The 27,808-nt window shown below is 50.1% G+C and overlaps 1 protein-coding gene across 2 annotated transcripts; it reads left to right on the forward strand.

Moving 5' to 3' along the window:
* Window positions 1-26,095, forward strand: SDC4 (syndecan 4). Of its 2 annotated transcripts, none has more exons than XM_080406043.1 (5): window positions 1-67; window positions 20,654-20,795; window positions 21,734-21,786; window positions 22,026-22,209; window positions 23,481-26,095. In XM_080406043.1, exons 1-5 carry the CDS (start codon window positions 26-28, stop codon window positions 23,630-23,632), a joined length of 573 nt encoding a protein of 190 aa, XP_080262169.1. In that variant the 5' UTR covers window positions 1-25; the 3' UTR covers window positions 23,633-26,095. The 2 variants fall into 2 exon arrangements, with proteins under 2 accessions (XP_080262169.1, XP_080262168.1); XM_080406042.1 differs by lacking the exon at window positions 1-67 and adding an exon at window positions 6,392-6,544.
* The last annotated feature ends 1,713 nt before the right edge of the window (window positions 26,096-27,808 follow it).

Here is a 27,808-nt window from a genome sequence, read left to right on the forward strand (position 1 = left end):
GCCATGGCGGCCGGCGGCCACCGCGATGGGGGGTGCCGCTGCCCTCCGCCGCGCCGCTGCCAGGCAGGTAAGCGCCCGGGGCAAGGTCGGGCCCGGGGAGCTGACCCGGCCGTTACGGCGCCCCTGGCGGGCCTTGCCGTGAGCGCTTGGGCCTGCGGCAGGGGCTCGGGCAGCGCCCCGGAGTGAGGCCGGGCAGCCTCTGCGCCTGTGTGATTCATTACACTTTTATCGTGTAATAACGCGCGCTTGTGTGATTTATTACACACTTAATGTGTAGTAACGCGCGCGTGTGTTATTTATTGTGTGCACTCTCTGCCCCCCGTTCAGCACCGGCTGTTCCCCATGCGGGGGGTGCCCCTGCCTCCTGCGCGGTGCCGGGCTGGGTTTGTTTCAGTGGATTCAATAATTTGGCAGAGCAGCCCTTGCTAAAAAGATGCAGATACTAAGCAAACAAGAAGGGATTGTCCTGGGATATTTCCTTTCATCTCTAGGCCAATTCCTGCAGGCACCAAGGCTTGTTGGTAGCTGCTGCCCAGCTGTGCTCATTTTCGCTTTAGGCCGTAGGGCACCAAGATGATGTTGTGAGCCCCGGTGTGCCCCGGCAGCACTGTTCCGTTACAGGGCTGGTCCTGTGTAGGGCCTGACTCCTTTTGGGAGGTGTCTTCTGGTAGGTAGTGGTTTCTTTTTTATATACCTCATGAAATAGCTGGGTGCCAGCATCTCTCATGCTTGGCCATACCCCTTCTGTGATCTGCTCTTGGCTGCTGGAGCTCATTTTAGTAGCCTTAGTAACTGTCCTGCTTGCTTGCCTTCAGACGTGAGAATTGTTGCTATCTGAATGCCAAAGTCCTCAAGGCTGCATGGGTCAATGGAGCATTTTGGAGATAAGTTCTCCACTGGAAAAAGGAGAGTAAGCACCTCTGGGTTGCTCCGATGGATGGAGCAGTTGCCACAGAGCCCTTTTCACCTGGAAAAGAGAGGAGGAAGGCAAAAGGGGAACCCAGCTCTTACGGAAGGTGGTAGACTAACATCAGTTGTAAGTGTGGAGTATTTGTGGCTGCAGGAACTCAGGTTAGGATCTGTGATGTTCTCTCACAATGTTTTTTCCATGTCTGTGTATGGGAAGTTCCCTGTGCAGCTTTGCTGCGTGTTTTCCCTTCCTCATTCTGTGGATGTCCCTGTGCCGAGGCGGGTTTGACGCATTTTCCTCCCTGTTCCTGCCCTTGCTGCTCCTAGAAAGGATTGTGCAAGGCAGAGGGAGCACATGGTGGACGTGGGCAACCGCTGCTGAGTTGTCACTTGTGCCTTTGCAGAATTTATTTTTGCAGGAGCTTACCAGCCTCAGTCAGTGCAGAAATGAACAGGGGAAAATCCCAGGGCTGCCTGCTGCCACTGTGTTGCTGAGCATGAATTGTGAGACTCAACACTTCCTCTGTTAACTCTTGGTAGAAATTGGTTTCCTTTCCTGAAATCTGCTGTGCCTGGCTGGCTGACATGTGCAAGCCACTGCTTAGATACTAGTTTTCACTCTCCTCTTTCCTTTTCAAACTTTATAGAACTGGCTTTCCTTTGCCAGCTAAAATGTTTCGTTGTTTAGTCATAGCTAAAACTCCAAGCTAATGTAAGGTAGGACTGTTGGTATAATTGCTGGGTGTCTTTCTACAGCCAAAGTCATCAGCAACAATACTCTAATTTATCCAGTAGTCCCCTGGGGTCACAAGATATGAGCTGGTGTTTTGGGAGGTGCCGATCTGAATTCCTTCCAAATTTGAGGCTCCTCCCTGCTTGGTTGCTGCCCTATAATTGAACTGATAGACATGGCAGCAGTCATATCAGACACGTAAGTTGAGGCGCTCTCCCACCTTGGGCTGGCAGTGTACCAGTATGGATGCAGTGAAGTGCTGTGGCACAAAGATATTTGTGCTGCGAGTCAGCTGCAGCCCAGTTTGTGAATTAATTTCACAGTGGCATGTTGCACGGTCACATCAGTTTGTCTGTGCTCCTGAATTCAGCTCTCGCTCCTCTCTAGGCTGCTGCAGCTTAGGGGACCATGTCCTTCTCATGGAAGAGAGGATGTTCTCCCCACAGGGACCCTCACCTCACACCCCTGCTCTGCAGGAAGGGTTTAAAGTGGACCTGGAAAGCAAACATTATTGGGGAATTAAGTGTCATTCTCAGCTTCCCTTTTCTTCCTTTCTAGTTCAAATGAAAGTCAGAGACAGCTGTGAATGAAAGATGTGCTAAAGCGGAAAAGGATGTTGAAACACCAAGATCGTGCTTTCTCGGGTGTCATAGTTGCTGCTTCTTGCCTTGCCTCTGGTTAGAATGTCCTTTTTTAACCAGCTGGCTGTTTCATGCGTGACACCTGTGTGTCATGAAGAGCAGCAGGTGGAAGAAGTGGCGACATGCCCAGGACATAGCAGATGCCCTGAGAATGTACCCAAATCACATGCGACTATCGTGGCCACTTCTTTACCAGGAATGTGAAAAAAGAATGCCCTGTTTAGCCAGGGATTCTTTCCATAAGAAATAGCTGTATAGGATGGTATTGATTTTTCTCCTCAGGAATCATTGCACGAAACAGAAGGCTGTTTATTTAGGTGATCCATATTTTAACAACTGATATACAAAGGGCAGTGCTATTTGAACTGACCTTGGCTAGGGCTTGTTTCCCTCTTGCCAGGCAGGTAGGATTTGTGCTAAGGTGACCTTTGCTAAAGGGACAGTAAGGCTAAGTTTGCACATTTCTAGAATAACTTGGCATTAAGTAGTTCAAAATGTGGGATGAGTTTTCAGTCGCTTCTCTCCTACCCACGCAGCGTGCAGGTATGTCTTTCCAAAGAGCTCAGCGTAGTGAACAAACTTTGGGAGTTGAAATTTTTTTTAAAACTCCACTTAAAGTTTCTTTGTGCTTGAGGATTCTGCTCTAAGCTTATTTTAAAATCTGCCTGTAGGAACTGTGCTGAGCTTGGCTGAAGAATGTATTTTCCTGGTTAGTACAGTAGCATTTCTGGTTTAGAGTTGTTTGATGGGCTCTGCATGTGGCCTTCTCAAGGTTAACTAGATGTTTCTTATCTGCCATGTAAAAATGTGATTCCCCTTGCCCTCCAAATGCATTGTATTTGGGTGCTCCATTCCACTTCCAGCATGTTTGTGTTGTGTGTTGGGAACTGGCAGGTGTTTATTTTTAATGCAAGAGTTAGGTAACTGTTCACTGGTGAACACTGGGTTAGGAACAATGGTGGCCAGCTTATGTCATTTCTCTGCCAACTGTAATTTTTAAATCGAGAAGGGAACTGACACGCCTCGAATGTGAGAATTCATCGCCCAGAACTCAACGTGTGGCTCAACGTGTATTTTATTTTTCTTTTGTTTCTCTCACTTGCGGTGAGGTTTCACTTTTGTGTGTTTCAGTTGTACATTTTTTCTCTCTGGGCCCATTTGTCCTGTCACTCTCAGTGAGTGTCATGTATCTGATTTTTCTGTGTTATTTCAGAGAGAGGAGAATGTTAACATTTTGAGAAGGGGCATCTGAAGGGCGAGATGAAGCAGGCTGTTGTGTGTCATGGGTTCACAGAACCATATTGTAATTTTTGTGGCTGCATTTCCTCCCATATGAATTCTGTGGAGACAGAGTCGCAGAAAGTTTGTGTGTGTGTGTGTGTGGGAGGTGGATCTGCACCGTGCACTTTGAAAATGTCATCAGTAAAGTGACGTAAATTTGTTCTCAAGGTTGGAAAATACGTTAAGGTCAAGTTTGATTTTCTCTTCTGTTTCTAGAAGCCCAAGATTTCTGCCAGTTTGTGTGAAGGATCTTGTGTACAGGTGTGACTTCGATGGACGATGTGCGTGGTCCCTAGGCCAGGTGGGCAGGCTGGCTCCTCCCCATTCTGTCAAAGCAGAATTCCCTAGGAGGGAAGATGCTGTCGTGTGCCGCGCAGGGGGGACTTTTTGGTGGAGGGTGTGTGTGTTGAGGGCTGTGACAACCAGGAGTACAGTGTATTGTGCTTGTTTGAAGAGGAAGTTAACAGGCAAGTTAGCAGTGTTTGCAACCACAATACAGAAAGCTGGTTTTGAAGACATCTTGCTGGTGGCTGCTTTACCTGGAAGGAGGCGTAGAGGGGTCACGGCCACATGCACACAAATGCCGGTGCCATTTAGAGGTTTAGGGAGGAGCGGAGTGCTTCTGGCCACCTTGTGCTGCTGAGGCTGTCCTCTGTCTGGCAGATGTCATGGTATGGACCAGTCTTTGCACATTTGATCCAGCCCATGTGCTCTCATGCCGTTCCATCTTCTGCTGCTCAGCTCTGCTGGGTGTCCTGAGCTGGAGACTCACTGGAGCTGGGCTCCTTGCCCACACCAGGAGTGACTTTCATCAGCTCCTCCATGTGATGAAGTGAGGGTGGTAAGACAGGGTTGTAACACAGCTCACAGCGCAGATCCCTCCCTAGTGGCCTTGGATGCTGAGGTGAACTAGGTTAGCACGCTGTCCTGAGCACAGAGGATCATGTGCTATTCCCACCACAGCCACAGCCTCCTCCAGGCTGGTTCCTACCCTTATGTGGATGTATGCTGCCTTCAGACCTTACTTTATTTTTTTAAACTCTGAGCGGTGCTTCTTGTCACTTTATACTACGCCAGTTGGTTCCATAGCCAATTCAACACGGTGCTGGCAGGAATCCTGCCAGCAGGCATGTGTGCAGGCATGGTCCTAACAAACATTGAGGAGGGATCTCTTGACCTCAGCTCTCAGCCTCTGTACCTATTTATTCCCAAAGGAACAGGTAATGGGGAAGGCTGCTTCACCTTAGGGAACTTTTTGGGTTTAGGTTTAGCATGCTAAGGTGGGACTAAGGAGGAAGGCTCCAAGTTCTCCCACGACAGCGTTGTAGTGCTGGAGTGGGCTGAGAAACAGATCTAGCAGAGTTTGAGTCCATACCTGGCAGATGGGATCATACACACACACACACACACTTTGTAATCTGTGCATTGTGTCCCCACTAAGAAAATATTTTATTCTGTATAAACTAGAGGTCAAGTGCAAACTGATATCACTGGAGCGTGAACAAGGGACTGACACAGAGGATGTACCAGTGTGGTAGTTCAGGTTGTTGAAGGGCTGAAATGGATGCTTTCAAGCAAATTCTCATGGTCAGGCAAAGTTATTAATGAGAGAAGAAAAACTGAAATAGTTAAACTGTGCTGTTGGGATTTTCCCCTTTTTCTGTGTGGGTTTTTTGCACTTGCCATTTGCAGAGAAAACAGACGGAGCGGTTTCATTTTCCATCTTCAACAACCCTGTGATGTAACACCCTGCCTGATAACCAAAGTGATGACACGCTGCGAGTCACAGAGTCCTGCTCGGTTTTCTGTAAATGTGAGGCTGTCACTTGTGGAATGCTTCAAAAGCGGATGCTGCGTGTCTGTCTCCCCCGCTCCTTTTCCTTCACACACACACACCCTTTTTTCTCTCGCCCCCCCTCCTCCCCCCTTTTTTCTCTCGCCCCCCCTTCTCCCCCCTTTTTTTCTCTCGCCCCCCCTCCTCCCCCCTTTTTTCTCTCGCCCCCCCTTCTCCCCCCTTTTTTCTCTCGCCCCCCCTTCTCCCCCCTTTTTTTCTCTCGCCCCCCCTTCTGCCCCTTTTTTCTCTCGCCCCCCCTCCTCCCCCCTTTTTTCTCTCGCCCCCCCTTCTCCCCCCTTTTTTTCTCTCGCCCCCCCTTCTGCCCCTTTTTTCTCTCGCCCCCCCTCCTCCCCCCTTTTTTCTCTCGCCCCCCCTTCTCCCCCCTTTTTTTCTCTCGCCCCCCCTTCTGCCCCTTTTTTCTCTCGCCCCCCCTCCTCCCCCCTTTTTTCTCTCGCCCCCCCTCCTCCCCCCTTTTTTCTCTCGCCCCCCCTTCTCCCCCCTTTTTTTCTCTCGCCCCCCCTTCTGCCCCTTTTTTCTCTCGCCCCCCCTCCTCCCCCCTTTTTTCTCTCGCCCCCCCTTCTCCCCCCTTTTTTTCTCTCGCCCCCCCTTCTGCCCCTTTTTTCTCTCGCCCCCCCTTCTCCCCCCTTTTTTTCTCTCGCCACCCCCCTCTCCCCCCTTTTTTTCTCTCGCCACCCCCCTCCCCCCCCCCCCCCCCTCGCCTTTCCCCATCCCTTAGGGACGATCCCCACGCCGGCAGTGGGCACACACACCCCCCATGCAGAGCAGCCTCCGCACCCGCACAGCCGGGACCGGGCCCTCCCGGTTTCAGGCTTCGGCAGCGAACCGCACGGTGTCCCCGGGGCCCGGGAAGGGGCCGCGCCGGTGCGGGGCAGGTCCAGCCCGCCGGGCATCCCGCCGCGGTGCCGGGGCGCGGGGCGGGGGCCGCGGGCATTCCCGGCGGGGCGGGCGGCGGCAGCGCTCCGCCCCCGCGGGCCGCTCCGGCACTATAAGTGCGGCGGCGGCGGCGAAGGGTGGCAGTCTGCACCGCACCGCTCCGCCGGCACAGCCATGCCGCTGCCCCGCGTCCCGCCGCTGCTCCGCGCCGCCCTGCTGCTCGGCCTCCTCCTGCCAGCCGCCGCCGAGTCGGTGAGTGCCGCCGGGCCGGGGGAGAGGACGGGGCAGGGTCGCCCCCCGCCTGCGCGCCCCGGCGGGGAAGGGTGCTCCCTGCCCCGGGGGGTGGGTGACCCGCCTGCTCCCCACGTGCCGGGCCGTGCTTGCGGCAGGTCCCCGCTTGCCGGTAGCCTGAGAGCTAATGCCCCCGCCGGGGGATCTGCCCCTCTCTGGTGAGGGGCGGCCAGAATGGGTTAACGGCAATAGGGCAGCTCCGGTTCCTTCCTCCGGTTCCCTGCGTCCTTCCTGGCTTGCGTGCTGCTTCCTCCGCTTGATGCCAAAGCGTCGCTGCCCTGGCCCGGCCGTGCCCCCGGAGCCCTCTCGCCCCTTCCCTAGTGCCCGGCCCTCGTGCCGCTCCCCGCTTGCCCCTCTCTCCCCTGCGCGCTGCTGGGCCTCGTCTCGCCGCTCTGATAGCGGGGCTGGTGGGATTGGAGCGGGAACAGGGTACAAGGGTGTGTGATAGAAATGAACTGCTCTCCGTTACGGCTTTGATCTCCAGCTGCTGGTCGTGGACTTTAAGTCCTTTAATCTCTCTCTCATTGTGAATGTGTGATGGGTTAGATATGTGCAGTACAATTACAGCACCTGGGCGGGCTTTCCATTCTTACCTGGGTTTGGTCGTGCTGGTGCCTTTCTAGATGCATCAAACCTTCCTTACTTTTACACGGGAATAGAAAAGGTGCATTACTCTTGGGGGTTTAAGAGTCTGTTAAATGTATAACGAGGGGAAACAGTTTCGATGCTTCAAGCAGGGCACGTGTGGGATTTTTCATGCTGAAGCAGAGATGTAGGATTCTGCCTTCCCTGCTGTTTGTTTGTTTTTGTGTGTGTCCATCTTGCTGATAGTGCAGTCAGGGCAGATTCCTCTGCTAATCTGAAAGAGCTGCTGAGATTAAGGTAACTGCAGGAGATGAGGGTTCTCAAAACCAGGGTTAATCATCGATACTGCTTCGTTCTGGACTGAGGGCTGGGTGGGCAGATGAGAGCTGATAAGGCTCTGCTGCTCAGTTGCCCTCTAACAGAAACAGGGGCTTGGGGGGTTGCTGATTGTGGAGTAGGAAACTCCCACAGAGAGCATCTGTAGTAATTGTCAGCTACTCTCTGCTAAGACCCACCAGCCCAAATCCACTTTAATCTGATGTCTTTATCCCTGCTATTAAGCACGTGAATCTCTTTTTTGAGAACTGGCCCAAACTAGTAGGGCAAACCTTTGGGGCAGACAGCATCTGGAAGTTGCATTGACCATGTTTGGTATGAAATGCAACTTGGTGTCCCTGGGGAACTGAGTGGTCTGCAAGCATCAGATTTCTGCAAAGACAACAAATTTTGCACAGATGTATTTAGTAAATCCTTATATGGAACTTGTACGGGGTATTTGCTTGTATCTTTTAAGCTACCTAAGATGGAGTGTATGCTTGAGAAGTAACACTGGCCTACTATAAAGCCTAATCCAAACAAATTGTTTGGGTTATAGGCTGCTGGGGAGGAGACGGGGATGACACACTGTTTGGGAGAGTGGCTGGTGCTCCTCCCATACTACTTTTTTTTTAATAGTACTGCCAAAACGTGCAGAGCTGCACAGCGTGTGGCTCTTCATTTTTCTGTGCGGGTAGGGTGAAGACAGGTAGCTGTTTCTTTACAAGACAGGGATTGTATTTCTTGTGCTTATGTAAGAGCATGGCTTTTGAGAGTGATTCGGTGCTTGAATATTTCCCCAAGCCTGTACAAACAAAAATGTCTTGGCTGCTTTCCTCTTCCATGGCTTTCTGGCGTTGATGGGATTTCTCTGGGTGAAGCAATCTTCGATGTGTAAGAGGGTGGGGAGTATTACTGAAGTGCCGAAGTGTGACGCTGGTGCTTAGGCGGTGGGCGGGTTGCGTTACAACAGCCCATCAGTTTTATGTGGGAACATTGTCTTGCTCCCATGGGTTGGGGGAGGTGGTTGGAGCTGTATCCTGGTGCCTCCTGATGTCCCCTGGCCCTCTCCAGCTGAGTGCTTTAGAAAGCAAAGGTGCTGTCGGCAAGCTGCTCCCCTTTGCTTGTGCTGTGCAAGGATGGGGTTCCTGCAAAAGATGCTTTAGTAGCTGGGGATGGGCAGAAAGCCACCAGTGCAGCCAGGAGATGGGATCGGTGGAGTTGATGAAGATCTTGCGGTCTGCCTTGCTTGAGCAGAGTAGCATTGCTGAGCTCTTCCTGTGCTTTTAGCATCTAGAAGTGCCCCTGGCAGCCCAGGAGGGAAGCTAGGGGTATTTTCCCACAGCAGAGGTGCCTGTCTGCTGCAGGCTTGGCTCTGTGTTTATCTGAGCTGCAAGGGGGCCATTGCAGTGCTTATGGGCTGCAGGCTTGTTGCAGCTGCCCTACTTTTTCCTGCCTTGAAGTATGCAGATAAAGTCTCCATGTAGCACTGCATCGTGTCTGTGCATCCCTAGCAGTGTAGACAAGCCGAAATCCAGCCCAGAAGCTGCTGGCAGAGGATTGCTCAGGGAGAGGGGGTAGGCTTCATGCTGTTTGTGGGCTCTGTTTGCCGGTTTAAAGCAATCATGCTTGGAGGCCTGCTGATTGGCAAAGCTGGTGTCTTGTTGATGATAGCTGTGTTTGGAAAGTAGTTCAGCATTATTAATGTTAAAACCGGTTTGGCTTGTCCTGCTGCCATTGATCCCCGAGGCCTGTTCTTTCTGCTCTTTGCCCAGTTTCTCATCTGTCCCTCCCAATCAAATCAAGAAATTGCTATCTGCATGTTTATTTTACCTTCTGACTCGGCAAACTCACGGGGCAGCTGAACGTGTAGAGCAAATCCTGGCTTTGCTTCAGCCTCCCTAAAACACAGAGCAGCAACATCATGGTCTCTAAGGCAAAGTCCCTTAGTCCTGAAGGGAAGGAGCCTATGACTTCTGATAGCCAAACCTAGAGCTCTGATGAAATGAACCTAGAGGTAGGATGAAATGCCTGTAATGTGTAGAAAGAAATAGCCTCTCTAGTACCTTGTCAAACTGTGTGCATAGCTCATGGGGTGGGAGTTCAGGGGTGCACGGTCCCTCTGCAGCCCAGCACCTTGTCCGTACCATGGAGGTAGCCACACAGGTGGGAGCAGTCACCCCTGCGGTGCCTGAGGCACGGTCAGGGAAACTGCACTGCTGCTGTCCTAAGTGCCTGCCAGCTCCCATGCTGGAGAACACTTCCTTGTGGTTCAGAGTTTTCCAAACAGTTTACACAAGAGGTGAATCGGGGCTGAACTTGGTGCTTTTCAGACTCATGATACCAGAGACTCCTTCTCCCTAGGAAGTTAAGGCTGTTAGCCAACATGATTGCTCTCTTCCTGCACCTCCTGGTGTTTGTCTCCCAAGGCCTTGGCACTTCGGAGTCCTGTAAAGGCCTGTATCCACTCCAACAACAGTGAAAATGGTTTTTTTCCTATGTATCTTCCTCTCTTCCTTCCCCGCCAAACCTCTGTTAATGGCTTTATTAATGTTAACTGACTTGAGCTGTCTGAATGGATGGGCTGGGGAGGCCGTTTGCTGCTCTCAAATGCCTGAAGTGGGGCCTAATGTGACCTTGCCATGGTTTTCCTGTGGCGGCTTACTGCTTTCTTGATACACTTGTGTCCCGCTTCCACTGCAAGCTGGAAGCTGCTAACTTGACCTTCGGAGTGACGGCGGAGAGGAGGGACTCTGGCTGGCTGCTTGGCATGCAGACTTCGGCACAACTGCTGCAGCTACTTTTCCCTCCCCTCTGACTCGTGGTGCTGGTAAATGCTCTGTTGAAAATGTGCTGGCTGCTTGAATCCGCTTGGCTATAAGTTAACATTAGGGTGTTTTGCATTTTGTGTGTATTAACGTTAAGTAGTTTTCTCTCAAATGGATCGATGGACTTCATCTTTAAAACCAATATTATTTTTTTTTAAATTCAGTGATAGTAACTGTACCAATAAAGAAGGTGTGATAACTGGCTCTATGGTCTGCAATGTAAATGACTTAAGTTGACTCGGAAGATTACTTGATTGAGTTACTGTGGCTCAGTGATCCCACAGAACTCCCCAGCTGTCACTTTGGCTAGACAAAATGGAGTGTCCATCCTTCAAAACACTTAGAACACTTCCTTGCTCTTGAGTTAACATTTATCCTCTTCAGCCTGCTCTTAGATCCTTGCAGCTGCATTCTCCCGCTCCACTCAGTACAGCTTATTCCTTTCTGTGCTGTAACAGCAGCAGGGTTTGTGCTGCTTTTGCAGCCTCAAACCAGAAGCTAAGGCAGTTGAAGCACTACAAAACTGCTGGGGACAAGCCCTGCGCACGCCTGACCTCCGCGCTGCTGTTGCGAAGCGTGTGTGGCTGTTTGTTTGAGACTCGGTGGAATGCAAATGCTTTAGATTAAGGATTCAAACGATCTGCACTAGAATGAGACTCTTGTGATGAGACTGGGCTTGGTGGCTCTGAATAGACAGGGCAGCCTAGTTAAAAAGTTTAACTTGTAATAAGCTGCAGCTCTGAGGGGCTATAAAAGATCCTACATTTATGAGCTGTTAGGGCTGCACTTCTAGATTAGTTCAGACTTCCTTTTTTTTGTGTGTGTCTTTAAGCGTGTGCCTGAATGGTTGCCCAGTAAATGCTGCTGCCTCTGGATCAGCTCTGCTGTGTGTCGCTGTCAGCCCTGACTGGCAGCAGTAGTCATGCTCTGACTCAGGGTTTCTGGCACTTGCCCTGGCCTCACGGCTCCCAGAGGCGGCTGTCACCCTCTGAGTAACGGCCCTGGCCCTTCACCCAAAGCAGTGACTCAGACTTCCGAGGCGCAGCAGCACAGAGGTGGATCTCTTCGTACGGGGTTAGTTAGAAAAGGGGTGACAGGCAAAGCCGGTGCTGCTTGGCAGAGGGTCTGTGCTACCGGCTGCACTGAGCGTCTTCCCTGCTGCCTCTCGTCTGGTCTGCCTCGGGCTGTGGCTGTGGTGGGCAGAAAAGCTGCCAGGCTCTGACATACGACTGCTCCAGCAGTTGAGTTGGTGTTGGCAAAGGCAGATCAGAAAATGGTCTTGTCTTGAGCAGGCACTGACTTCCCGTGTATCTGCACACAGAGACAGTTGGAAATGAGAGTTGCGTGGGGCAGAGAGGAAAGCAGCAGTATTACCTGAAATGACTGAAAGCGTTCGAATCGAGCTAAAAGAGTGGAAAGTCTCAAAAGAGGGGGTTAAATACTTAATCCTGAATCTGGAGAAAATGTCAGCGTAGGAGGGGAAAACACGCAAGATGTAGCTGTGTCCCTCTCAATTTCTGAAGGCTGGCTGACTGCAAAAATAGGTTTCTTGTAGAAGTCTTATTTTTGCTGGCAATATGCGCTCTTGTCAGTTTTATCCTTAAATCCTTTGAGGTTCAGGCTTTGCTTATAAAATGCCAAGAGGCTGTTGTTAGACAAATTATTGGGATAACTTAAAAATCAAAGCAGTTAATTAAAATCTCAGAGAGACACTCCTTGGGGTAGGAAGGAGGCTGGGAGACCTGTAGCACCGTTACCCAAGCACCTAGTGTCATGTCAAGCAAAACCAAGGCTGCTTCTTGCTTAAACAAATTCCCCTCTGTCAGGGAAAGCAAAGCCTGCCGTGGGAAAGATTTCTCTCTTCTGATGTTGCTCTGCCTCAGCTGCTGAAAAGGGAAAAGGTGTCTTCACCGCAATTCAATTAAAACTGTGCTGCTGTCTGCTGGAAAACTTGAATGCAGAGCAGTGTGGCCTTGTCCCGTTTACCTTGCTGCGAGGCTAACTCTGCCTCCTGCCCTGTAGCTGCCGTACGGTCAAACTATAACAATAAAAAGAAATGTTAACATGTGTTAGCAACTGTGAAATTGCCTGCCTTGGACTTGCGCAGCACGGTAGCCAGAAATCTCAGTGCATAAGATGAGGTGGCTGCAAGGACAGTGCCTGGTGCAGTGGGGTGCTGCTGCTGCGCTGGAGAGGTAGTGGGACCCATAGATAAAGGGATGGATCCTGGCCAGCGTGGTGCTAGGGGGGTGGCAGAAGCATCTTTTGTCAGCTAGTGTCCCCCTTTAAAAACAGAGAAACGTCTCCCTCCAAACAGAAATATAGTCCTTACTGATGTCAGGAGTTTTTCATTGGAAGACTCTGTTCCCCAGTGAGATAAATATTTATTACAAATCCACAGTGCGCAGTGGAGCAGAGTCTGGAGCCAGGATCTTGCAGGAGACTGTTTATGTGCAGGCTGTTCTTGGCGCTAATTCTAAATTTCCTGAGGCTGAATATGAGGAGCTGATCCTGCGCTTTGGTTACTAAATGACTTGCTAGTCCAGCCAAGCGCAGGCTTTGCACAGCCAAGGAAAGAGTGACCAAAACAATAGCTGGAGTCCCTCGGCTCCTGGCTGCGACAGTGCAGGTGTAGAGACCTGGTCAGGGAGGGCTGGAAAACTTCTGCCAGCTGCTCCAACCCCTGCTTTGAGAAGGGAGGAATCCTGGCTGGGAGTCCAGAGCTCTTCTCCGAGACAGGAAAATGCTCCCAGGAGTGACGGGTTTCCCAAAGTACAGCTGCATTATCCCCAATAGCACATGCTGTGTGTCTGCTGCTTTCTGGGCCCAAGCCAAAGCAACTTCTGCACAAGTCGGGAACATCTCTATTAAAACAAACAAAACAAAACAATGCCACCATGCACTGAAAACCCCAGCCTCTGCTGCTGTAGCTAACTAGGAAAATCCCTGCTGTTGAAATGTTTGTTTGTATAAATGCTTACAAGGGCATAGCCTGATAGTGGAGTGTGATGGCTACGCTGTCTTGAGTGCTTTCATGCTGATAACTTCCTCTGCTACAATTTTTTGTGGGTAGCTTTGCCAACAGAGCAAAACTTTAAATAGCATAGCTGTGCTGGCAGAGCTCAGCCACCTGGGCTTAGCCTAAATCTTTGGGCTACTACTTCTGATTAGATTAAAATGGATTGTGGGAGGGGAAGCGTTTGTGGAGTGCAGCATTGGGAATCACTGTGCAAACGAGCTGAGATTAGCTGCATGGTGAGCCAGCTAGGAAAGGCACCCTTTGAAGTTGGGTGTCTGCCTGGCTTAATTTTGCTAACACTGGTGTTAAGGGAGCATAAAGATCCTGAAAATTCACATCACACATTTCTTGCCAAGTGGAAATTCTGCTGGTGTGTGTGTCTGGGGAAATACTGGGGTGTAGCGTATTTTAGGAAAGGGCAGTGAGGGCCGGCCTGTCCCTGGTGTGGCGGGGAAACACAATATATGAAATATCCCAGGCCTTGAATATCAGCATGAGAAGTCATTCTTGATGGAAAAGCTGCTTTGATGGGACCTGTATATCCCTTTTTTCTTTCACAGCCAAAGATGCAATAGGAGCCTTCTGGTATAGAGTAGGGCAACTTAGAACGAGTCGAGAGCCAGAAAAACTGAATTCCTTTTAACCTTGAATAGCCTTCTCCAACTTCTGAACTGAGCCCTGGGCCACGAAGCGTATGAAATAGCTATGATCAGGTTTGTAAATATCATAAAACACATAAAGTCTTTATGAGCTGGGTGTGTATGGCTGCTCATGACCTGGAGAACTTTCCAGGGGTGTGAAGTGACTACCACAGTCATTTTCCTCCCAGTCACATGAGAGCTCCTGCTTTCCCCTCCTGCAGTTTTCCTCTAAACCTTATCTTTATTTGCTTCAGGGCAAGTGATTGACACACGGCCATCTGCAACTGCCTGCTGAGCTTTATCTCCCCTAGCTGGAGGGGGGAAGCAAGTCACCTCCTTCCTGCTCAGGCTCTGCAGGTCTCTAGAGCTGGGCATTGCTTTTTAGAGCAGATATTTTGCCACTGTTGCAGTAAACAGATCCCAGCATGTGCCTGTCTGGCAAGGGACTCAGTCTTTATGGCTTTGCTCTTGGCTGATAATCAGGCAAGAGCTGTTAAACAAGAATTCATTCCTTTGTAATCTCTCCTTCCTCCTCCTGCTTGCTTCTATGGCATGGCCGGAGGGGCACGTGCGTACGGTATGGTCTGAAGAGAGCAGGCCATGTATAAGTAAACGCATGCGAGTTAAAAGGTAACTGAGGTTTGGTTTTGTAAGTGCAGGGAAGCCTATTTTGAGCAAGCAGAGCCCTGAAGGATTCATCCCTGCTGCAGGGGAGGCACCCATGACAGCGGGTTGCTCTCTAGAGCCCAGGATTACAGTGTGATTGTCACGGGGATTATGCCTCTGCTGCCGCATGAGCCCCCAGGAGAGCTGCTTGTGGCAACACAGCTTAAAGAATCACGCAGAGAATGGGGGCAAGTAGGGGAGCGACCCAGGCTGAGGCTGTGTTAGTGCTGGACGTGCGTTACTGCATCTGCCCACCCCCACCCCAGCACGTGGGCTGCTGAGTATGAGCACGCAGGACTGGTTATGTGGCTGCAGGGAGACAAATACCTGGTTGGACAGGGACTGGGGATGCTTCTCTTAAGTCACCTTGTATGAGTGACGCTTCTACCAGCCGCACGGTTCATCAACCTGCATGTTGCTCTGTCTTATTGAGCAAGACCTTGCTCCTTGCCTGTATTACTGAGCACAATTCAAAAAAGAAAAACATTTGGATTTCCCCCTTTTCTTAAGAGGTACAAAGGAACTGCATGCCAGAACTGCTCTGGGATACTGGAGATGCAGTGCTATTCCCTGCTGCCAGCAAGCCCTGGTCTGTACCTCTGTCTCTGATTTCCCCCTTGGTCCTCAGAAGTGTTAGGGATTTTCCTTTACAGCTCACTGTGATGGGAGTGCACCTGTACTGTTGGAGAGGAGATGGGTAAGGCTGGCTTTGCCCAAAGCCACTGTGCCTGTGGTCCTGCTCTAGGACTGCTCGAAAAGTGTTGAGCAGAGGCACAGTAGTATTTAACCATGTCTGGAAGCCTCGGGGTGAGCCTGTCATGCAAATATGTGCCTGGATGGGAGCTGTTTAACTTCTGTCCCTTGGCCCAGAGGCCAGGTGCAGGCTTTGTGCGCTGCAAATCCTGTGGGACAGACTAACCAGGAATGAGGTAAAATGCTACACACACACACACCACCCAGCACGGGCAGAAGGAGTTGGCACAAGTGCTGGGTTTTTTTGATTGGAGTTTGTTAGGGTTTTTTTTGCTGTGACTGATGTGTTGAAGGAGTTAGGTGCAACCTAGATCAGAATACTGATACTTGCTTTGCTCTCAGAACAAAAGTTACTATTGTATTTTATATATATATATATATATATATATATATATTTTTTTTTTTTCCTGTACACAGAGCTGGGGCACGGAGGGAGTAAAGGGTATTTTGGGAGGAAATATAGACCCTTCCCTTACTCATATGGCAGGAGCTGCCTTTGCCGGAAGCTCAGGTTGCTTCTAATAACTTTCTTTTAATGCTTATTTAATGGGAGGATAGAGCTGTCTTTGCCTGTTACCTCGCTGCCCGCCTTGGAGGTTGGCGTGTTTGGCTGGCACGCACTGCTCTGAGCTGCCCTGTTCCCAGCACTGCATGGCTCCTCTGCTTTCCTGTTTTCGGGGGGGCTGGTGTGCTTTGAGGGGGTGAGCTCACTCCTGACCCCTGCTTCTTTGCACACTTTGTGTGAGCCTTAAAACCTTCCTCATTTGTTTGCAAGACTTTGGTGGAAGTGAACTGTATGGAAATCCCCTCTGTTGGGCTTGGTGGTTTAGAGATTTGTGTCCTTGCACTGGAAAGTCTCCGTGGGATGCGGTGCTCTTTGGTTCGTGATGCAGGACAACACAAGGGCTGGGGTGGTGGCTTTGTGAGAATGATCCCTTAATAACCAGGCTCTGAGGCTGGGCCATGCAGGCAGCTGCTTGCATTGTCCAGGAGCCCTTTCTTGTTCAGCTGATGTAGATGTGCATTGTGGCGGTGTGAGGTGACACTGTCTGTGACAGCACAGCTCTGGGAACGATATTTTGTGTAATACTGTTCACTGAAGTGAGGTGATCTGAACAACTGTTCCCTAGTACAGGGCACCTGAGAAAAGCCCTAGGAAAAGCTTACATGTGTCTGTCCCTGCAGACTACAAAGAGTTAACAGGTCTGCCCCCTCTTCTGCCACCTCCCAGCTTGGCCCCACTCCATGTGCTTTTGTCGAGGAAAGATTGACTTTCACCTTGCTCTTGTTTACTCCTGGACTTGTGTACACAGTTCTGGGATGGAGGCGCAGGAGCAAGTGGTGGGTCTCCATACCGAAGTTACAAACTTGCTTCAGAGCTCCTTGCACTTTGGATTTGGATGCCCGAGTCTCTGCGGGTCTGACTCCCTTCTCAGCGTGCTGGCTGTGACCCTTCAAAGAAGCTTTTAGTGAACACTGGTGTGTTTGATCAGAGAAAAGGGCCAGCCATAAAAGGCAGTTCCATGTCTTCCAGACTTTGTCTCTGCCCCAAAACATCATTTGGGTTTTTTTTGAACGGGTTTTTGCAGAGGCTGCGGTGAGGACATGTGGGCTGGGGCAAGTGAGCCGCCTGGGTCTGTTATTTCCCAGAACTAGCCAGCGGCTGGGGAAATTCACACATGGGACAGAAACTTTGCTTGCTGCCTCGGTAAAGAGATGCTCTTGCTTTGCGAAGAAGCTACTGGTATGCTGGGGCTGTAAATGAAGGCCCCAGGAGCATGAAGTGCAGTGGGGTGGGCTGGGGCTGGGGCATATGAGGGCTGCAAGCCCCTGCCTGGCGTGCCAGGGGTGTGACTCCTGTGCCTGAACTGAGCAAACAGCGTCTGGCTTCATCCAGTAGTGCAGCCTGTCTGGGGCTCCAACATGAGACCTCTGTGCCCAGCTTTTCCAGGAATGACGCTCATAGCTCACATGCCTGATGGGCTGCTTGTCTGACAGGGAATAAACTCCTTTATTTTTTTGCCACTGGCAGGCAGGAAAAGCTTCTGCTCTCCAGCACGTTGGTTAATCTCCCTCGGTGCTTACTGGGGATAAAGCTGCTTAATATGAGGAAGAAATCCTGGAACTAGACTCTTGCAGAAAGGGTTGATTTCTGTACAGACCCCTCCTAGAGAGGAGTGTATTAATAGTAGGGCTGTACTTCAGCTGCCGGGGCGAGGTGGGGCTGTGCAGCCGCCCAGTCCGACTCTCCCAGCAAGTCCCTGGCCTGGCTCCAGTGCTGGGATAACAGGTGGTGGAAAGCAGACTCCAAGCAGCACCAGAGCCCTTCTCCAGCTGGCAGTTGCAGAAGGTGTTAAACTGAATGTGGCCAGAGATGGCTTGGCAAGGGCTGACCATCCTGCTACGGCAGTCTCCTGTTTTTCCTCTTGGCTGCAGCTGCCAGCTGAGAGAGAAGCATGGGTGACTTTCGTGGTGCCTCTTCGCCTGGTAGTGGAGCTGTAGGGAGGGCTGAATCCTCTAGGAAAGGGCTGCATTTTTTAAGCAATACTCCCCAGTGCTCTTTGTGGCACTTGGGAAGCCCAAAGCCCTTGCTTTTAAGTTGTGAAAGTGCCTTGTGCCCTCTCGCAGGTGTGTATGCAAGGAATGTGCCTGCTCCAGACATGCCCTTTGAGCACTGCAGTGTTAACTCTTCCCAGGCTGCCCATGCCCCAGCTCCCAGCAGGAGCCTGCTCCCTAGGAGAGAATGTCCTGAAACCTGGAGTGTAAGTCTGGAGGTGCCCAGCAGCCCTTTAACTTCCCTGGCAGACAAATCTGTAAACTGAGGCTCGCTGCCCACAAGAAAAGTTTCCCATATGGTCTGAGAAGCTCTTGTGGCTTCCAGGAACTTCCCTGTCCTTGCTCAAGAGGATGATGAAGAGTGAGTTCAGGGAACGCTCCCATATAATCTTATTTACGCTTGTGAGTCAGTAATTTCCTTATGTTCCTCTGGCTTGTAAACACTGATTTAAATAGGGTTTTCTGATAGCCAAACCCGGTGCGTTCCGCAGCACATACTAATCACCGTGGCTGTTTGCCACAGCTTTGCTCATGGCTGGGCTGATCTGATAAGGCCAGCCTGCTGTCCAGCCGCTCGGTGGCTTCAGTGTGGGTTTTCTTGAGCTGCCCTTGTTCGGACGTTAGCTGGCCGTGATTCAGGATGAAGTACGGTGTGAGCTGGCACAGGGGTGCGGCTTGGTGCGGCACTTGCCAACGTTGATCTGCCCTGGCGCAGCAGCTGGCTTACGCGGACCTGCAGCAAACGTGCTCCCAGCTCCGATGCCCTCGCTGGGGCAGACGGGAATTGGGTTCTTCCTGCCCCACGGTGAAATGGTCAGAAGCTGTCCTGGGAACAGCTACTGCACGCTGGCAGCAGTTTCCATTGCAGGTCTGGCTTTGGCTGGGTCTCGCATATCTTGAAATGAATTTGCCTTGGAGCGAGTGATCCATAACATTAGGAATGCCTGGTTCCAGGCCGGGAGGGAATTCCTCCCCAGCCCCCTTCCCATCACATAGTTCCAGGATTGGGCATAGTGGAGACAGGGGTCTATGAGGAGAGCTGGCCTCGGCACTTCCGTGCCCTCTAGGCTGTTCATTTGGTAATCCTCCAGCAGCATTGATGGGGAAACCAAAGATGCCTCAATAAGCTAATGAAAAGCACATCTAGTAGCCACTGCTCCTTATGCAACATGAGAAACATCTTGTCCTGACCACAAGGCCTTGTTTGTGGCAAAACAAGTATGCTAATGGGCAAGGAGATCTGGGCTGGAAGCAGGGCTGGGGCTGTGGGCAGAGGAAGTTGACACCTGGCTTGCGGCCACCTGATTGTGGCCTTTGCTTGTGAGATTGATAGCCGGTGTTAGTTCCTCGGTCTGTGTCACTGGGGGGCTGTAGCATGGGCCACTCCTGGCCGGGAGAGGAGGAAGGCTGATCCCAGCTGCTCAGGGTCTTGCTGCTGCCCCAATGAAGCAGCAAGCACTGGGGCTCGGGTGGTACCACCCATTTCTACAGGTCCCACGGATTTCTGATCTTCACCCCCTGTGAGGCTGTAGCTTGTGGTAAACCTGCTCATTAAGAAGAGCCCTCAAATGTGCAGGACTGTAGAGTAAAGGGATGTTTTAAAAATGCTCTCCTGGGTAGATAAACCTTCAGACAGACTTCTCAGTCTTCTGTGGGGACAGCATGAAAAAATGTCAACAGCTTGGCCCCTAGCTATGGGACCTGTCCATCTGCATCGTGCTTCTTGCGGTACAGGAAGGGGTCCGCGGGGGTGACTTCATGGCTGTGGAAGCATCTGGAGCTGCCGGAATCTGTGGGCTGCTGTTGAGCAACCCGAGAGCTCATAGCTGTGGTACCCTCGCAGGGGCTGGCCCCAGGGCTGTGGGGCGAGGAGAAATAGTTCTGGGTAATTGCCTAACCTTGGTGAGGGCAGGAGGTTTGGGCTTGTGGCTCCTTGAAGGTCCAAGTGCAAATGAGCGCTGGTGTGTAAATTGCCATTGTGGCCAAACAGCTGGTTCTCAGGGAGGCTCTCTTGCTGCTTTGCTAGTGTGTGTCTGTAGCTGCAGTCATCTGGCCGTAGGATCAAGGATTTCATTTTACAGACTTGTTTGTTTCCTTCCATTTTAAGAGGTGAGGCAGGGCATTAATGACTTTGGGTAAGTCATTATTGATACAAGTGCTCTTGAACTCACACCATGTTGCACTGCAGTTCAGCTGAACTGACAGACCAGTTTTTAACCCTTGAGTGATAAAATATGTTTGCTCTTAATATAAGAAGCAATGAATTGCCTTGGTGTGGGGCTTTGGTGCTATGCAAAAACCTGACCTATAGCTGCCAGGCGTTCTCTGGGGGAATGGAAAGTCCTTCCAAATCCCCTCCTCATCACAAACTGAAGGTATTGTTTTTCCACATGCTTTTGCCACAAACTCCTGACCAAGATCCTGTTGTGTTATTTGCACCCTGTACATTCCAGTGAACCTCCTGAATCTATAGCCCTCAGGAAATTCCCCTCCCAGGCTGGCTCGCACTTCTGTTCTGAGAAATTCTAGGGGAATTCAGCTGTTTCCAGGCTGATGAAGGTAACGCTTTTGGTGGAGAGGAAGTTCAGCATTTAATGTTCTTCTGATGGAAGTGATGTGTTCAGCACAGGCTTTGAACTCCTGACCTTTTGCAAAGTGCTTCTGAGGAGTTGCCTGATACTTAACGCTTCTTTACCCCTATTTACAGGTGAGAGAAACAGAGACCATGGATGCCCGGTGGCTTGGCTATGCTGCCTCTGGAGACTTGCCAGATGATGAAGACATTGGCGAGTTCAGGCCTCACTTAACTTCGGATGAGTTAGATATAGATGAGGCATCTGGGTCTGGAGGTAAGCGGGGAAGGGGGGAAATAGATCTCCCTCAGCTGATGCTGTGAAATTTCTTCCAGCACCAGCCAATGAGTGATGGGCTAAGTGCACAGCTGGCGATCCAGAGGGAACTACTGTGTCAGGTGGAGATCAGAAAGCCATGTGAATCGTAGTCACTCATGGATGAGAGCAGGGAAAGTGGTTGTACCATGATGTTGAATCACTTGGGGAGGGCAGATGGAGTTCAGCCAAGCTTGTCTTACTGCAAGTGAAAAGGCATTGCACTGGCTGGATCTCTTTCTTGTTGAACTCCAAAGAACTTCTGAGAAACTTAAAAAATAATAATCTGTTGGTGAAGCAGTGTTAAAAGGCTTACAGTTGGTATCTCAGCTGAGGCCAAACAACGTAAAGAACTGACTGATGTTCAAGTGAACTCTCTGTGACGTGCAAAGCTCCCTGCCCAAACCAGTTTCTGTAGCTCTGTGTCCCCTTTATGTGAACATTTGTTCTCTAAAAGGCAAAGAACAAGTGCTGAAATTGGTGCCTGACATGTTTGGGCAGATCCGGTAACTAGAGGGATGGTGAACTATCCTTTAGGGATGGGTGGTGACATCGTTGCCCTCCATTGGCATGAGTTTAGCAAGCTATAGCAGAGCTGCTTTGCTCCTGATAATCTGCAGCAGGAGCCAATGGATCTGGCTGAAGACCCCTCCCTTGTGAGAAGTGAGTGTTGGTCTTAAGATTACATGTCCTGGTCTTGTGCAATTAAAGCCTTTAAATGGTGAAAAGTACTAGTAGATAAAGGGAATTGTAGTAGCAGAGAACAAGAGTCCTAGTTCATCCACAGTCACTGGTATTGTGTGAAGTGTCTAAATTCTGGAAAAATGGTGTGAGATGAGAGGAAGGCTTCAGTGTCCTCTTCTATTTATTTGTTTGTTTTTACCTCCCACCCCCTGCAGACTACTCAGACTCCGAAGATGCCATATATCTGACCACCATAGATACTCCTGTGGTAAGTATTGTCTCTGCATGTTTTAAGCAACACGTAGCTACTCCAGTCTGTCTGCGAAGCTTTCTGAATGCCCTTCCCCCACAAGACGTGGCATCAAGATGAATCTACCTGCATGAGCAGGAACACTGTACTCATAATGCACTAAGCAAACGTTCCTTTCCCTGCACACCCTCCTATTCTCAGTTGTAGGTGGGCTGGGTGCTGCTTACTGATGGGTGTGGTGTGTCTATATCCTGTAGATACCTGACAACTATATCCCTGGAGATACTGGGAGAAAGATAGAAGGTGAGAAGAAAAACACAATGGTGGACAATGAAATCATTCCAGACAAAGCTGTACCTGTCGAAGAGAACCTGTCCAACAAGATCTCCATGGCAAGCACAGCCAACAGCAGCATCTTTGAAAGAACAGAAGTCCTAACAGGTAATAATCCGCCTTGTCCTGATAAATCATTAATACTGTAAATCAAGATGGTTTCTGTTGTTCCCTGTTTCTCTGGGGAGCAGTTCTCTGCTGACTGGGAGTGAGATGCGTTACCTCTGCGATCAGCTGTGGCAGGGTCACTTCTGCCTGCGGTCCTTGCACAGCAGCGGAGCCTGCTGCTTGCCTTGCTGGGGTAAACAACTTGTTTTGGCACCTGCCAGCTGGCTGTTGGCTCAAGTGCCTCCCAAGTCATGTGGCAGCTGCTCTGCACCCAGATACTAACTACCTCAACAAGAGGCGTATCTAGTCATAAATCAATATCATAGACTTTCGTATGAAATGCAGGCATTTTCCTTCTAACCTCTGCCCAAGTCCTTCCTTTTCTGAGCCTTGCCGGGAGCCAAACAACCCCTCTGAGGGATCTGAACACCTAGTCAACTGTTACGAATTGAAGCACCTCTGTCTAGAGCAAAACCAAACAGCTGGCTTCCCCTTGGCATGTGAGACAGACCTGTCTAAAGGTGTGCTTCATCAAGCACTTGGCCTGATGGTCTGAGTACAAACCTTGGCACATTTTACCAATCTGCAGCCATCCTCCCAGTCGGAGGAGTGACTGGAAGAGTAGGTTGCAAAGCCACCTCATAAAGAAACCGATACAGTGCAATGAGTAGGTGTCACAGCAAAGGATAAACTTCACTGAAGTCTTGTAGCCTCCCTTGGTGTGAGCAGAGAGAAAATCTTGGTGGGTTTTTTTGCGGGTTTGTGGGTTTTGGTGTTGGGGTATTTTTTGGAGGGTGGTGGTGGTAGCAGGATGTTGTGGTTTAATTGAAATACAGAGGCCCCAGAGCGTGGTCACACAGGTAGTTAACAAAGCGTTCGAGTCAGAGCTATAGCATTTTCCTGGAGCTGATGCTGTTCGTGGGTTGTGGTGGGATTTTTTTTGGGGGGGGTGTTTTTGTTCTGTCTCCACATGGGGAGGGGAAGTCTTTTTGTCAAAGTCTCTTTCTTGCACTAAACTGGAAGATTAACATAAACTGGTTAATGTGGAACATGCGATTATTCTGTGGTTGGATTGAAAGTAAATTCTGGCCTTTTCCAGTAACATCTGCTGTCACTGAAAATGCCAGCACATACGGTGACAGGCACGTGGACAACGCTGGCTCTGGAGGCTGTTCTGGGGGCTGGTGCTTACTCTTGAGGCAGATGTTGAGGTGTAGCTGATGGTTTGGAGTTGTCCAAGGCTTACTCCTTGCTCTTTTTTTCCTCCCCAGCTCTCATTGGAGGAGGGGCAGTGGGCCTCCTGTTTGCTGTCTTCCTGATCCTCCTCTTAGTCTATCGCATGAAGAAAAAGGACGAAGGCAGTTACGACCTTGGGAAGAAACCGATCTACAAGAAAGCCCCTACAAATGAGTTCTATGCTTAAAGCTCAGCAGCACCTTGTGCCCATCAAAGGACAAACAGACTGTATGGAAAAACTGTGCCCTCAGATGAGATGTGCTGAACAAATGCTCTTTTTGGATTGAATTTCAAAGCAACTTTGAGAAAAAACAAACTTCCTACATGACCCTTCCCATCCCGTACAGCTAACCAGGGCCCAATGAAATACAAAGAGTCTGAAAAAAAAAAACCCTCACTGTATTTTTTTCTAAAGGTAGTGTAAAAAAGAATAAAGATGCCAAATTTTCTACTTGGTTTTATAGAGGGTATATAAACACAAAACAGACGGTATGGAAGCAAAACCACCATGTGTTTGCATCCAGCGTGCCATGCTCAGATTGGCTGCTTCTATAGAAGATGGCTTTTTTTTTTTATAAACCTTGCTAGTAGATGTCTTGCAGCAGGCTGTTGTGAAGCGTTTTTGCAGAGAACTATTTATGAATCTCTTACACTACAGATAATGTTGCCTTATCAGGGAGTAGAAGGCCCATAGGGGCTCAAAATCCCTGGATGCCATAAAGGCCCTATGGGAGTGTCCTCCCCAGGAGACTTCTGTCTCTTCTGTCAGCCCCAGGCAAGGGTCATTAGTCCATGAAATCAGGACAGCCGGTTTAGTTTGGCTATGATGACACCCTTTCCTTGCCTTCAGTCTCTTACCTTTTTTTAAGGATTGCTTGTAGGATTTTTTTAATAACAGAATTTTAAAGAAAATAGCCTAATGTTTATATAAAGTTTGTAGAAATTGTTTTGAAATAATAAAAAAAAATCTACTTTTTTAATTTCCTCAGATTTATTTTTTCAATCCCTTTGTGTTTCCTTTGGCCGGGCATTTCTCTAGAGATGTTGTTTTATATTCATATTCTGAACCGAAGCGGAGTTAGCTACAGTGTGTTACAGGTTTCTTCTCGTTCTATAGCAGCTACTGCAGACTCTAAAGATATTTATGGTTTTCCCGTAACTTTTTTTAGGATTTGGGCTGGTTTGGTTTTTTTTTTAAATGGAATTATTTATAGTTTCTGAAATGGCTGCTCTTCTCATTTGGTAACTTTTATCCTTTTTATGTAAAACACTAATATAATGAGTCTCTGTGAAAACTATTTAAGCTTTACTCTGTGAATTTTGATTATAAATTCAAGGCAATAACTTCTAGGATTAATCTGTATGCAATATTGGATTCATAATATGATTGAAGTAGGGAAAAGAAGAGAGTTTCTAGCCTGTAATATATTATAATCAGTCCTATAGAGCTATATATTATATATTTTACTGAGAAATACACAGTTAAGAGCAAAGAGACTGGAGTTAATTCTTCAGCAGCCTTACTGTGTGTAAGAGGCTTGATCTCATTTGTACTGCTGTTTGTCTGGTGTCTTGTCTAGAGCGTGAGTGGGATGGTGCTAGGAAAGGCAGCCGGGAGCAGCCTGAGCCCCGGGGCTCCATCGCGGTGTCCTGGGCCATGCCTGGAAGCAGGCTGCAGTCGGTGATGTGTCAGGTTTGATCCTCTGAGTTGGAGCAGAGGTCGCCATCTGGGGTTGCTCTTTGAAGTAAGTGTTGGAAGCTCAGTATGGAGAAGACAACTTTTTGTTTTGGGGGCTGGCTGCACTGCAGAGGCCCCTGTGGTACTGTGCCAAGTGCCGGCCCCTTGCAAAAGGCTGGCTTTGGTAGCTGGGAGTCTGCCTTGGTGGCATCTCCCAGCTGGGAGCGCTGAGCTTTCGTAGACGGCTAGCTCTGAACCTGCTGCTGTGGGTCTTTCTTAATATATTGTGTACATAGCTCCTACCTCTACTGAGAGTTAGACCAATTCCCCCAGCGCTCCGAGAGCAAAAGGTAATGTGCGTGTCTGATGCCTCTGTACTCTGTGCAAGTCGTGTCCTCCCGTAGCTCTCCAAGTCTGGTGTGGTTTAAGACAAAAATATCGAGTGTGGGTCCCCAAATGGAGTTATCTGGGTAGTCAGCACAAAACCAGATGGTTGCGAAGACTGTTTAGAAATCTCATGGACTCCTGAAGCCTCTTTACTCCGAGGCTTTGTTGTAGGCTTGAGGCCAGATTCATAGAGGCGATAGAACAAAGAAGTCCAGCTTCAGCCAGTGGCAGCTGCTTCTCAGAGCTGGGCAGGCGAAGCGGGGAGTGCAGGGGGAGCCGGGTATTGAGGCATCGCTGCGAGACTGCTTCTCCCAAGGGTCCTCCTCTGGGGTGACTTAGGCACTCGGCCCCAGTGCAAATCCGTTGGGGGAAATGGAAGGCTCTGGGAGGCTCGAAAAACTGCACAGAGTTCACTGTAGAATGGGAAGGAGAGGACTTCACTGCCTATGGACGGCACTACCAGGAAGGCAGGAGCAGTTTCTGCTTCTTGGGATGTTTAGATTCTCTTATGTAATTGCTCTTGGGGATTTTCCACTGTTACTGATATTTTATTTTTTTCCTCAAATAAACTGGTACTTTCTAAAATTGGCTTTTTGGACTGTTTCTGGTCTGAAATGACTTTTGGGAGCTGGGTAACAGGGAGCTTGTATTTGTGTCATCTCTTGGTTTGCTGAAGGGGGAGGTGTGCTGGGATCTGGCTTGGCGGCAGCCTGCAGCTCAAAGGGGCTTTGTCAGCTGCTCCTGAGCTGCCTTCAGCATCTGACCCACCAGTGACTCCCGTAGGACCAGCATCACTGGGGTTCTGGAGCTGCTGCAACTCCTTCAGGCAAGTAAAGCAGATGCAGCATGACACAATAAGGTGAGCCCATCCTTTCTCTGGTGGTTGGTTTTGTGATGGCACTTTGGGAGGGCTGTCCTCTTGCAGCCAGCAGAGACAGGGAGGTAGAGATGGGCTTGTGCATGTCCCCTGATGGCAGCAACCTGTGCCTGAGCCCTCAGCTGTAGGAGGACCGTGTACTCCGGGTCTTGCTCAACCAAGTTTCAAGCCAACCCTGCGTATCTGATGTGAGCCTTCAAGGGGGGGTAGGGCTGTTGCAGCTGCTATGGGAGCAAGTCCACAGGTGACTTCATGCCCCTTTGGACTAAAGCAGCTCTTCTCTTAAGCAAGACCTGGTGGAAGGTGCTGCTTCTCCAAACCCGTCTGCTCTGACAGCTTGGTGGTCTTGAGGGATGGGACCTGTCTCTGTCCCCTCGGGCACATGGGAGAGGGCAGGCTGTGTGCAGAGCAGGGCTGCTGGCTGGGAACAGTGCCGAGTCTCCTAAGAAGTGCTGTATTTAAATGGATTATCTTCCTCGAGAAAATCTAATTCCCTTCTCCCTTGTGGGAACTCCCACTCTGGGTGGTTAGGATTAGCAGTGACCGAGTAAAAAATCACTGCACAGGGTTTTTTGGGGGTGAGGGAGTAGCAAATGCTTGTTCTGCTCCTGGTTGCTGGGTCTGTCGGTGGTGTGCTCTCAGCAGCCCTCTGAGAATCTGCTCCCAGTACCGGGAAAGCAGCGCCATGTGCTGCCAGGGCTGACATTTGCTCCGTGGGAGCTGCTGTTTGTCAGTATATCGGTGACGTATGTCTGCAGTCTTCGTGTTCTTGTGTCTCGTGTAGCTGTGACAGGTTCTTGGAACGTGCTTCTTGGAACAACTTATGTCTTTTTTTTTTTTTCTTCCTCTTTCTCTCATCTCTCGGTTGCAAGAATCCCGTGTACTTTCCAAAACCACCCTCGGCGTAAAAAAGCCTTGTTTTTGCAAAGCAATCTGGACGGGTACTCTGCAAATCCCCAGAGTGCAAGCCTGGCTGCCTGCCCGTCCTTGCAGAGCTGTGGTTCCTGGAGTGGATTTGTCACCATTCCCTCTGCCTTTCTGCCCTCCCTGGCCAGCCTGCCTGCATCTGGTGTTAACTGGGGGCAGCTCACACTGGGGCCTCGTGAATTCCTGGTCTTCAGCTCTGACCTGAGAGGTGACGCTCGGTTGTTTTTGCTCCTAGCGCTGCTCTGGTTTTCAAACCGAAACCCTGAGGACCTGCTTCACCTGCCTTGAAAATCGCTGGAACCTTCCCAGGTCCTGATGTGATGGAGTAGCCGCGGGCAGCTCTGCCCTTGCCAAACCCTCCCTGGCAGGAGGGACTTGGAGGAGCTGGGAGATGAAGTGTAACCTTCCATAAACCCTTGGACTTTATGGTTTCCAGGAGGATTTTGAGGTGAAGTTCACGAGTGTTTGGGTCCCTTGTTTTGCAGGGTAAGCCA

The sequence above is a fragment of the Falco punctatus genome (genome assembly GCF_963210335.1).
Source record: "Falco punctatus genome assembly, chromosome: 10".
In the NCBI taxonomy this organism is placed as follows: Eukaryota; Metazoa; Chordata; class Aves; order Falconiformes; family Falconidae; genus Falco; species Falco punctatus.

Coding starts and splice junctions, on each gene's coding strand:
- SDC4 (XM_080406042.1), top strand. CDS start 6,467: ATGCCGCTGCCCCGCGTCCCGCCGCTGCTCCGCGCCGCCCTGCTGCTC. Junction 6,545..20,653: donor TGCCAGCCGCCGCCGAGTCG/GTGAGTGCCGCC, acceptor CCCTATTTACAG/GTGAGAGAAACAGAGACCAT. Junction 22,210..23,480: donor AAGAACAGAAGTCCTAACAG/GTAATAATCCGC, acceptor TTTCCTCCCCAG/CTCTCATTGGAGGAGGGGCA.